General features: G+C 38.1%; 1 protein-coding gene across 1 annotated transcript in view; it reads left to right on the forward strand.

Annotated features, from left to right (window-relative positions):
* LOC150077843 (adenylate cyclase type 8-like) overlaps window positions 1-13,466 on the forward strand; it is a 188,737-nt gene that overhangs the window by 83,814 nt on the left and 91,457 nt on the right. The window contains exons 2-4 of the mRNA XM_090385413.1: window positions 3,616-4,364; window positions 8,219-8,433; window positions 10,362-10,511. Of these exons, the coding sequence (XP_090241539.1) occupies window positions 3,616-4,364; window positions 8,219-8,433; window positions 10,362-10,511 (1,114 nt within the window). The remainder of the gene's footprint in view (window positions 1-3,615; window positions 4,365-8,218; window positions 8,434-10,361; window positions 10,512-13,466) is intronic.

Consider the following 13,466-nt stretch of genomic DNA (forward strand, 5'->3'; position numbering starts at 1 on the left):
GTCCCATAACTATGTCTCAGAATTTTAAAATCAGATCGAAGTCTCTGCCCTGATACATTAATTACAGTAAATTTAATTTTCTTCTCCTCCTTGGGCGTCACACACAAAACTTACATTAGTACTCCTAGAATATTCCTACTTGAATACGCCAATCTAACAACCGTAGTGCTGAAGAAGTGATGACGTCACATACACTTGGTCTGCTTGGTAATCCAGCCGTGGAACAACACCACTTTGAACAGCATGATAATGAACATAGATCTGAACAAGCTGTGGGAAAAATGTTGCTGATTGTCTATTTGCCACTGAATAGAGGGAAAATCAAGATCCGGACTGGACCGGACTAGGTAGACTGTCTCTTGAATTCACTTTCTTTATTTCCTTTTCTATACGCGAAGTTAACAACATACTGTATATTTATTAGTATTAGTATTAGTTTTAGTAACGGCCACAAGGTGCAAGAAAGCCTATGGCTTATGCTGCACCAGCCAAAAAAAAAAAAAAAAAAAAAAAATCCGAACAAAACAATGATAAAAACAAAAAATAAATAAATAATAATAATTAATAAATAAAAAATAAAATAAATAAAAAGGAATTAAACCTATCATCCTATGCGCTTCCCTTACCCGAAAGTACTATCCAGATGACCTTTGAATTTCCCCAAACTGTCGGCCTCTACCACCCATGAAGGCAACTTATTCCAGTAATTTATAACTCGCTGGCTAAAATAAAACTTCCTGCAGTCCAATCTAAACATTTCCCCCCGTAACTTGAATTTATGTCCCCTAGTTCTAGCATCATTTATAATCTTGAAAATTTTGTCCTCATTCATTTTACTGATGCCTCTCAGAGCCTTAAACACCTCAATCAAATCTCCTCTAAGGTGTCTAGTTTCCAAACTCTGCAACCCACATATTCGAAGTCTTTCTTCATAAGGACGCCCTTTTGCCGATCTCACCAGGCGAGTTACCCTTCTTTGCACCCTTTCAAGAAGCTCGATGTCTTTCTTCAGGTGCGGTCTCCATACTTGAACACAGTATTCCAAGTGTGGTCTAACATAAGCCTTATATAATGGGATTATCACGTCCCTATCTCTACTTGCAAAAGTTCGATAGATCATCGATAGGACACCATGGGCCTTCCTTGCAACCTGTTTACAATGCTCAGAGAATTTCATGTCTGACCGTATCGTAACACCCAAGTCCCTTTCCTCCAGTACTGGGTTTAGTTGAACTCCACCAAGTGAATAAGTTTTTTTGGGATTACTGTTTCCCAGGTGTAATACCTTACACTTTGTTGTATTAAAGCACAGCTGCCATTTTTCTGACCATTCCTGAAGTCTATCTAGGTCTCTCTGAAGAAGCTCAGCTTGACAGTGATCATTAACTACTCTCCCAATTTTAACATCATCTGCAAATTTAGACATCACGCCCTCTATCCCTTCATCAATGTCGTTTATGAAAATTAAAAACAACAGTGGTCCTAATACTGATCCTTGGGGAACCCCACTTCTTACATCAACCCAATCTGAGGAATAGCCATTTATCACAACCCTCTGCCTCCTGCCCTGAAGCCATCCTTCTATCCAGCTAAGGATTTTCCCAGTGATTCCAACCTGTTCCAGCTTATAAAGCAACCGCTCATGTGGGACTGAGTCAAAAGCTTTGCTGAAATCTAAATAAACAATGTCGAAATTATTCCCTAAATCCAGCTCGTGAGTGACCCTTTCGAAATAGCGAACCAGATTTGTTAAACATGATTTTCCCTTTACGAAACCATGCTGAGTATCCTTGAGAATTTCAATTCGATCCAAATGATCCTGAATTCCACCCTTGATCATTGCCTCCATGATTTTCCCTACTACTGAAGTCAGACTGACAGGTCGATAATTTCCAACTTCACTTTTAGAGCCACCCTTATGTATGGGAGATACATTTGCACTTTTCCAATCCAAGGGAATCTCCCCAGAGTCTAATGACGGAGTCTCCATCATTTGATGAACTTAAATGATGCATTAGTATTATTCAATGAATCAAAACAGCAATTCTAGCTGCCCTCATGAAAAAAAACTGATAAATTATTTTGGAACATCAAATTGCAGAAATGGATTTTGCGTTTCCATCTGAAAGTGGTACTACATTGTTAATATACACTGGCTGGCCACATCACTGCGACTGTTTTCTAATAAGTGCGTTGGGTCACCTCCGCCCAATTAATGCTCTAACACGTCTTGCCATAGAAATTATTAACGATATGAGGAGGAATACTGTACTAGCTAGTCAACAAAATATCTTGAATTTTTGCACAGATGTAGACAGAGAGATACGTTTCACGAAGACGTCGTTCAAGTTCGTCCCACAAATACTGAATTGAATTGAGAAAGCCAGAGAAGATATATATATTTATATATTTTCTGTTTATACTCCGGGACGACCAAACAGTCAGAGGAGTTAACAAGGTAGACAGAATACAAGAAACAGCACCGTATTCAGCAGTCACGGGCTTGAACCCCGGTCACTCAAGGCTCGTGTACTTATGCACCCGCGCGCCTGGCCACTAGGCTACGGCGGCCCTTGTCAAGTCTCTTGTCAAGTCTGATATGTCAAGTATCTATCAGGTTTCTCAAAACCACTCACGTAAGCTATTTAAAGCGATGAACAATCGCATTATCGTCTTAGAAATATTCATTCCACCATAGTAGATGTCATTGCCGGAGGCACTTCATCTGTCATGATGCTCAAGTAAACTGGTTTATCAATACGGTTGACCAGTCGGACTGACGGCATGAAAGCGTGTCCCTACACGTTTATTCCCCCCACAGCAGCCTAAACACAGACGATAGGATCGGATCCAATGCTTCATGCGGGAATTTCCTCTATAGGTGAACTCGTCTTTCTTTTCATAATCGTATCAAGCGAAATTTATCATATTACACGACCTTCCTCTATTCATCTTAGTCCACGCTTTTCACTCTAGACATTACCGTAGCATCTCTTTCCGGTTTACTTCCGAAATCAACGATCCGTTAAGTAATCTCCGTTTGAGACAAAAGATCCTCTGCACTCTCAACATGGTTCAAATGATAAGTTATGAGGATTTTGCATTGGGCGCATCAGTTAATTGCACTGTCATTTGACGACGGTCCACCTTAACAATCCGTTCGAAACGTCACATACACTTGTGGCCGCAACTGTCTCCTTTTATGTTGATGTCTGCTGGTTAAAAATTCCTTCCTTCATCCTTGCAGTTCTCGAATAACAGTCATATTGAAACGCTCAACAAGTGTGCGTTTTGTACCGTAGCACTTGCTAGAATTGCGCCGATGATCATGCCTTGTTTGAAATTAGTGGAATCCTTGTTAGCTATTGCTAGTGAACAGAATGCGATAGTGATACTCTTCACATTCTTCTTTATCGAAGTCCCAAGTATAAGTCACACATATACACCACATGGTTGCGTTCATTTTCCTAGATTTGTATAAATATGCTTCAACGCACAGGCCTCATTGGTTCTAATAAAGTGGCCAAGCAGTGTATAACTCCTATTGTGTATTAGAAATCAGTAACTAAATGTGAGTGACAGAGAGATTAACTTTAATTGCTTTGTACTTTTCAGATCTAATTCCACTAACGTACCGAAAATCCTGTGGCAGAGGGCCTTCCGTAGAATTCAAGACAAAACATACATTTTCCCTTTCACAACTCCTCCATCACTTCCAGAAGGGGACGTGCTACCGACGATATCCCTTTCGGTGGCATCATCCGAAGCCAATCATTATATTCCCGATCAGCCTATTCATCGTCATCATCAGATCAATGGACACTATTCCCGATCAAGTAGTGAGCAGAACAGTGGTTCTCCGAGAGTGCTGCCGCCTGGTACGAATGTCATCACGTGCTTGGACTATTCGGCAACTGCTGGATCGTCCTGGACACCAGTGCGCGAAAGATCCAGCAGCCACCGACAAGCACTGGATATAGATTATGATTCAGAGGAAAACTCATCCAAGTTTTCCAGCAGCCGATTTAAAGAAGGACATATGATTTGGGGACTCGTTTTCCCTTCACTCACCAACTATTTCAGAGACACACATCTGGAGATGGCTTATCAGAGATACTCACACCGTCAGAGGCAAAGATCTCTAATCATAGTCAACATCATCGATATCTTCCTTAAGGTGTCTGTGTTGGTGTATTACCTAGCTGGTCAGGGCACAGTCACTTTTCCGATGCATGCAGTCATTATAAACGTGCCATGGGTTGTGGTGAACATTATTCTCTGTTTGTTAGCCTGCTGGAAGTGTTTTGCAAACAATTACTTGCAGTGGGGAGCCATTTTTACTTGGATCGTGATGAATATACAAGGTATGTAATAGCCTTTATTCTTCATTAGTTTACCAAAATAGTTCGTGCAGATTTTAGAATAAAATTAAAAAATACACAAAAAAAAATGAACAAAAACACTTTATGCCCCCTGTGAGTGTTTGGTCAGTGAGTAGCAGCTCGAAATCTTCTTAGTTTTGGTGAGGGGGGGGGGGGGTTCCCATGCGGACGGCACAGGTTCAGAGGATGATAACAAATGATGTGATCGATGGTGTTGCTGACATAGGCCATTTTTCATCGACGGTCCAAACCGGTCCAAAATGGCCCATTATTGTGACCAGAAAGCAGCGACAAGCAAAATGACAGTCATTGGAATTTGTCAGCTGTGAGTTTATGTGAACCCATTTGCGCCGTTTATACACCTTTCCCGGTCGATGCAACTACAAACGAATGGTTTTGTCACTCACATAGAATCACTCTACAAGAACCTAGCGTGTTTCGCTTGAATCCGACTCAATGGTGGCCTTCAGTTCGTCGTAATCAATGGCGGTCGGTCGTTCCTCATGGAGTGTATCACCAGGTAACTTCATCTGATTAAATTTTTGAATCATTTTTGGGCTGTGCGTTCACTCACTTCAACTTCGCCGAATGCCGTGCGTACATGTCTTACAAGGCTACTCGTGTAGTATCTGTGCCCCGTTTACACCCAATAAACAAACGTGCTCGAAAAACTAAGTAGAACAGCCATTTTTTTCGCCTCATTCACTATTTTACTGAACCGCAATTCAAGCTTACTAGTTATCAAATGACTCAGAGTCATTTGTACTTTCGAAGTGCAGCGAAGGATAATCACCATCTACAATGGCTTCCACATAATTTTCCTTTTTTTTTTTTTTTTTTTTTTTTTTTTTTTTTGTCAAAATATTAACCTGAAAACAAAAAAAACCGCACGAACTTTTTTGGTCACCTGATATTTAGAAATATTCGTGTATTTTGAATTTAAAATTTTTCTTATATATATTTAAGATGTTTTGAAAATATTCTGCCACTAGTGGCCAAGTAAACTACAGATAAACTACAGTGGCCATGTTTTACTTCTTATAAGAAATATAATTATAAATAAACTTTTTCTTTCTCTCTAATGAATAGTAGTGAAAGTAAATAAAAAATTATCTTGTTACCAATTAATTAATAATTAATCAATTAACTAATAATATATATAATTAAATGGTTTCACTTAACTACACATACTTAAAAACGTTACTTTTCAGTCAAAACTTTGTAATACTTTACGTACTTCTTCCTGGAATTTTAACAAAAATTAAAATGCAACAAGTATTTCACGTTTCTGCTTTGATTAATATAATAAGAAAATAGTAACGATTAAGGAGTTATCGGTTTAGTAAACTGTAACAAAATAACAAGCCCATCAAAAAACAATCACTTCGTGTGAGCGAACCGAGAAATTTCTTCTCAAATCAGTGCAAGGCACTGACTGGAGGAATGAGTCTAAAAACTTATCCACTGATTTAGCTACAATATATGGAACATGGATAGCCTATATGATACGTATGAAAAAAAGAAATAATAATTGCAGGATTTCTTTTTGACCGATTTTAATGAAATGTGCAAGAGCTCGACAAATCTCTCGAAAAGAGCCAAACAAAATTTTGTGAAAATCCGTCCAATGAAAGTCCAGTTATTACATGCAGACGGACGGCAAAGGCAACAGGCGCTATACGCATACATGCAAACGAGCCTAAAAATGCTACGTGGATACCACAATCAGTTTAGCTGATGATTTACAAAACCTACATGCCGTACACAATACCCTTCACGGCTACAAGCCAGGGGTTACATATATAATCTTCATATAAAGGGGTTACATATAAATATATAAACTACATATATAATCTTCTATTCTACAAGCTTTGTGGATTAGATCTGACAACTTATCCAATTAAGCAAAGTACATTCTGAAATAAGTAAAGTACATTACAAAAATATTGACTCCATACTATGACCTTATATTCTACAAGCTCTGAGGATTGTATTGGACTTGTCCAATCCAATCCAAAAAGCTTGGAGAATAATGTCCTCAGATCAAAAATTAATGAAAAAAATATTGGGGGCACTAATGACTAAGGATACGTTACGCAAATTGTGGGTTATGCAAATATAGAAAGCAATGCGGTAGCATACAGGTATAAATGAAACTGCAGAAGGTATAAATGTCATTTACAATGCCGATGACATGTGGAAGCGAGTTCAACTAATTTGAATGGGAGAAGGGGGGTGAGATGCAGTAGGCCAGGGCAGAATATGGCAGAGTCGGAGTGTCTTAACATTCTGAACACTGCCACTTGAAACTGAGATGCGATAAAAAATTTCCGAAAATTTAGTTTGGTTATCCTGAAAAATCATTCCAAAAGTGGATGACTCATTTACTCAAAGATAACTGGCAACACACAGGAGCAGCTAAGAACAATATACGCAAAACGTTGCATAAACAGAAGTTTATGGACGAACTAATCCGTAATATTTGACTGAGTATTAACTTTCATTAATACTCAGTCAAATATTACGGAATAGTTCGTCCATAAACTTCGAATATTTGACTGAGTATTAATTTTCTTTAATACTCAGTCAAATATTCGATATCATTACAGGGACAAGGACATTAAGTGCAGTTACAACTTTCAACATTAGATCTTCAAAACATAAAGTATAATTATTTTGAAATACGAGGTGTGTCAATAAAGTTCCTAGACTGGCGCAATAAAAAGAATCCAAAGGGAAGGAGCTCAAAAATGGTTTAATTTTCATTTAAAGTAATTGCCACCTAATTGAATATACTTATTACACCGTTCCAAAAGTTCCTGAAAACAGTCAGCGAAGAGATTACGTTCAGTTCTCTTTGTGTTCTCTTTGTGTAATCTCTTTGTGTTCAGCACACAAAGAGATTACGTTCAGTTCGGCGGTTACATTTTCTTTATGTCTTCAATATCCTGAAATCTTTCCTTTGAAGGCAGTTTTTACCTTGGGAAGGAGGAAGAAGTCCGCTGGTGCTAGATCGGCGTCTGCGCGGTAGCACAGTGGTATCGTCACCGTCCTCCCCACACCGGGTGGAAAAGGCCAGGGTTCGAATCCCGACAATGACGTGAGGAACTTTAATGGGCTTTTTTTTTTTTTTTTTTCACTCCGTGGCTGAGTTCGTTGGTCTCAGGAGTAGACAGCAAGGTTTCACCCCCCCCCAAGAAACTGGGGTTTTTTTGTCAGGCAAAACAGACAAATTGATCATAGAACACACGCAATTAACAGACATAAGACACACAGCACGGCAGATGAATTTAATTATTCGGGTGGCCTAAAAATAATAGTTTGTTTTTTGGTGCTAGATCGGAAGAGTAGAATGGTTGGTTGAACTCTACAATGTCAGAAATGTCTTCACTACAAGTGCGGAATGGGCTGAGGCATTGTCGTGCAACAAGTACCAGCTGTCTTTCTTAAGGGCTGACTCTCACTCATAACCTCAATCTGGCTCAATAGAACCGTGGGATGAATTGGAGAGAGTCTGAGGATATATCCACGAAAGGCCAATATAAATTGCCTAATTAAAAATTCTTCTCAAAGAGGAATTGAAAATGGTTCTGTCTACATATCATAAATTGATGAGAAATGTTTCACAAATATCACGTTCTACATTAAGGACCAAAGGAAGACAATAAATCGTATTAAAATCTAATTTGGAAACGGTCATTGTCTTTATTCCTGATGTCCTAATACTTTTTGATAACGTAATGTATTACAACAATTACTTAACCACTAGTGAATAATACACATTAATCAATAAAATATGATTCGCATCATCCTAATCGAAATTTCCTAACTTTTAGGGAACGGAAGCTTTGGAATTGATTTCAGCAACGATGGAAACAGTGGTGACATCAGCAGCGATGCTGTATGGCATATCCTTTTTATAGTGTTCGTAACGTACGCCATGCTACCTCTTCCTCTTCGTTGGTGTATTGTGTGTGGAGCCTTAAGCTCCGTTGTCCATATCATTATCATCTCAGCAAAGCCTTCAGACGAAGAAGCATTACCTCAAAAGGTAAGTGTAAAACCAACAACCTCTGTTCCCCCCCCCCCATCACTCTGGTACGGGAAACTGTGTTCCCTCTCTTTTCCTATAGTTGGGCCAGCGTATCACAAATACAGTAGATGGGCTTCGTATGCCCATACCAGGAACCTAAAACACCATGACCCATTGTATAACAGTGCGTCGTGACGTAACTGGATAAAATGTACAGAAGAAAGTATTACCACAAATTATCTAATGGACACTCAAATTTTATTAAAATCTCATATATTAAATTTAGATACGAAAAGCAGGACTTCATAATATTTACCAATTTTCCCTCGCAACCGAGCACAAATCCCCATTGCCGTATTGGTATGATAACTAATTAAGAAGTTGTCTATTCTTAGCTGTACTGTTAAATCAGACCAATAAATTCTTAAGATTTTCGAATCTCAAAAGTGGGACTCGTAACTGAACTCAGAAAGTATGATGGGACGTACAAGTAACGTCATAAGTGACGTATGTATGTACGTCATAGAGTAGCTTTGAGGCTTTGCTAACCGTATTATCGTCAAAAATTCTGAAATTTGAGAGTTATAACTGAAGTCGGTGAAAATTTCAAATTGATGAATTAATTAACTAATGAAAAAAAATTACTCTATTAATAACGGGACTAAATACAAGGGCGGATCCACAATGGTTTTCTGAGGAAGTGGGACGATATAACGATGATGATATGTGATTTCTAATATTTGAAAATTAGGCTCGAATTTGAATTTTTATCTGGAATTTTTAAACCAGCTTTTAAATAATATACATACAACATTAAATATATATATATATAATATACACTGAGTGATCACTGAATTATGACCACCACTATGAAAACTGAATGCGATCCGTTGGCCACGGTTTAGTCGACCTACGTAGCATAGATAAGGTGTCAGTGGTTTAGTAGGCAGTAAAATTCCTAGAGTGATGGGTAAAAGGAAGGATTTATCAGACTTTGATAAAGGACAGATTGTGGGTGCTCGACGAGCTGGTGGCTCGATTTCCCAAACGGCTGAATTGGTGGGGTGTTGGAGAGCCGCCGTAGTTAAAGTGTACCAGGACTGGCGTCAAAATGGTCAAACAACGACCCGATGGTAAAACTGCAAAGGTCAGCGAAAGGTTGATGTTATAGTTCAGCACCGGGTCCGACAACTCGTAGGCGCCTCCATAGCCAGGTGGGAAGGAGCAGCAGTGCGCAGCACACGCTTCTTGATTAGACCGGGGTTCGAGCCCGTCATCACCAAATACGGAGGATGCGGAAAGGTCAGGGAATGACCACCGCATATTCCCGGAGCAATATGGCCTTAATTGCTAATGCTCCTAAAAACCAAATAACAACAACAGCATAACGACTCGCTGGTCATAATGTTCTGGCTCATCGGTGTACATATACATAATATATACATAAATAATTGATATTAATAAATTAATAATATATTCTTCTCACTTCATAAATAATATATATATACACATAAATAACATACATTTATTCCGATTTAATCGGCTTGTGTGGGGGGAGAAGATCGATTGGTGAGAAAGTCCCCCCCCCCAGAGCCTCGGTAAATCCTAGATCCATCACTAGCTAAATATCACAGTCATAATGCATGTAATATGCTAATGTGAAGCATTTCTTAAAGAATTATTAATCCTTGTTTTTAATAAATGAAGGATCACGGTATCGAAGTTTAACTCTGGTTAAACTTCGATACCATAATTAGATTGCATGGATACCTTGTATACAAAGAGAGTATGTGATTGTATCACCACTATTATTTCAACGTATTTGGGATAAATTGTATGAAAAATATTTACCTGCTATAAAGCCTTTTTTTATGGTTTACTAATCATTCTAAAAAAACCCACAGATATTTTTAAAATTCCTTAGGTTTGTTTTCACCTCCTTTCAGATTGTTACAAATGTTCTCCTCTATACCTGCTTCAATTTTGTGAGCATGTACACCAAATACCTCACCGATCGCGCTCAAAGAAACGCATTTCTGGAAACCAGAAGAGCCATCGAAACTCGATATCAAATACAAAAGGAAAACGATAAACAGGTAGGCATTTATTCTCAATGTGATGAATATAGAATCTTCGCTTGTTATAAAAACAGCATTAATTGCAAATGTTTTAATTATAGTGCATTATTACACTTCGATATTTATTTATTTATTCCTAAAATGAACAAAAACATATAGATAATATAACTTACCTCTGCTTATTTCAGCTTGGCCAAGCCAAATCATATTAATCTAAGCTGCAGCGTTGTTTTCACAATCCAGGGCAAGCGTTACTTTTACTGTTTACTTATGGAAAATGGATATTATACTTTTGTAATAATCTTAAAAAACCTTTCATGCTATTTCTCATTGAATTTTAACAAAAATAAAACATTCTGCGTTAAATTTGCACTGATTTAAATAAAAATATACGAACTTAACATTAAACATCAAATTTTCAGATATTACTGATAATTTCACGAGCATAAGATAGCTATCCCAAAACGATGATAACGAGAGTATGTTCGTTTGCGTCTTTGATCAGAATTTAGTTTCGTAAAAAGGTATAATACAGTATGTTAACCTACTGAATTTTTATAAATATGCGCGCAAGTAATTAGATTAAAAATATTAAGCATTTAAAATGAAAAACATATACTACTGAAATCCTCAGAAGCAGTAAAACATTAATTTTCCTTTATAATTGAAATATAACAAGCAATATGACTGATATTTTATTAGCGTATTATTTATCGCCACCTGCATGCATTCTCTCGCGATATTTAAATATGCCATAACTGAAGCGATTTTTTTTTCATTATTATATTTAATATTTTAATTGTATTTTATTGTAATTCAGTGTAGGAAAACAATTTACATGCTGGTAAATGTAAGAGCGTTTTCCTAAAAAAATAAAAAATAAAAAGAAATTATCTGTGAAATGTTATTTTTACATAGCATTAATTTTTTTAAAGTTAATTTAATTTAATTTAATTAATCGATTAAAATTTGATACAATCCCACATGAAAGGCTATTATATAAATTGGAGCAAATTAATATTACTTGTAAAATCCTTCGTTGGATCAGGAACTAGCTAAAATAACAGAGACACAGAACTGTCATGAATGTCAGTCTTTAGGGCGTATTCTTCGGGAAGTGGAATCCGTCAAGGATTCCACTTCCCGAAGAATACTGGGGCTTCCTCCTGTTTTTAATCTTCCTTAATAACGTGTACGAGGAACTGTAAGAGAAGCAGTCGAAGTTTGCTGATATAAAGGTAGGAAGGGTAGTTAACGACCAGAACCAGGCTATGCTGCTTCAACATGACTTGGGTCGGTTGTTGATATGGTCTGAAACATTACGACTAAAGTTTACTGCCTCTACATATAATGTTCTGCATCTGGAAAACATACATACATGAGAGATTATCAGGGCATTATGACTATGTTTCTGTCCAATGCCCGACTCCAACGTTGACGAAAGAAGTCAACACCCTTTGATCGCATTTTCGATGAAGGACAAACAAATGGATGGATTCGTTAGATTGGCAGTTAAAACGGAAAATTTTTGAGTAGTCGTCTTCCACCTCACCATTGAATAAGCTATGCGGCAATGTTTTTTTGTTGATGGAGAAAAGTAATTAAGACTGTGAGGCGTCATTGTACTGTATCTGTAAATTGCATGTAGGTAAAATTTCATGCATGCAAAAAATCTCGGGTTTTCGGCGGGAAGAGTGTCACTTTTGTCCATGCTGACCAATCTTGCCACAGTGTGGGAAACACCATAAACAAATTCCCCATTTAATGGGCCTCAAACGTATTCTCCTTTTCTATACGGTGTGAAAGAACAGTAATTGTAGCCATCGTACTATCAGCGAGGGCTCCTAGTTAAAGCGCTCTGAAAGCGACGTATGTTATGTATGATCTATCCTGATAAAGGTTTGTGTTTAACCATCTAGTCCACTGTTAAAAACGCTAGTCTGCGCGGGTAGCTCAGTGGTATCGTCACCGTCCTCCCCACACCCGGTGGAAAAGGCCTGGGTTCGAATCCCGTCGATGACATGAGGAACTTGAATGGGCTTTTTTCACTCCTTGGCTGAGTTAGTCGTTATCAGGCGTAGATAGCAAGGTTTCCCCCACAGAAACTGGGGGTTTTTCCTCCAAAAAAACAGACAAATCGACGAGAAAAACACGCAATTTACAAAATATTACATAAACGGGTATATGTAATCATTTACGGAAGACCCTAATATAATTTTTTTTCTTTGTTAATAACGCTTAACATCGAGAAATTAACCTCACGTCTGGTGAGTATGGGCTTGGCACACCAGGGTCCTGAGCTGGATATCATCATACTTCTCTTTCTTGGTGATTCCCTTATCTCTCTCTCTCTCTCTCTCTCTCTCTCTCTCTCTCTCTCTCTCTCTCTCTCTCTCTCTTAGGGTCTTTGTAATTTTTTTTTTTTTTTTTTTTTTTGCTGTGCAGCATAAGCCTAAGGCTTCCTTGCACCATATAGCTAATAATAATAACAAAAATAATAACAATTGTGTGACTTATATATAGAGCTCTCTGCCTGACTGACGTAAGTTAAACAGCTATGCCTCTCCTAGTGGTGAATATGACTTGAATTTCCTTACATGATCCACGATCGCTGCCGCTGCGTCTCCTTGTGGCACAATGGGGAGGGGAGCATATCCTACTGGTGCGTTACTTCCGCGCTACTTAATGGTCATTCTTGTGGTGCATGATCACTCTTAGCCCTGCGCCTCCTTGCGTGCAGTAGCTTCTATCTTCTTGATCCTTCTGGGACATCACATTCGTATTCTCTAATGATCAGAATACTCTGAAGGATGAAGTACGCTATCTCAGTGTTCCGAGTTGCATCTCCTTGTGATGCATTGGGATGTCAAACTTTGACTTACATCTGAACAGCAGCTGGATGGACAAGCTCTGTGAGTATTCTATGATTCAGAATTGTATTCCATGGTTATATGAGTATAGAATGCGACTCAT

Source organism: Mastigoproctus giganteus, chromosome 11 (assembly GCF_048544385.1).
Source record: "Mastigoproctus giganteus isolate SK-2022 chromosome 11, ASM4854438v1, whole genome shotgun sequence".
NCBI lineage: Eukaryota > Metazoa > Arthropoda > Arachnida > Uropygi > Thelyphonidae > Mastigoproctus > Mastigoproctus giganteus.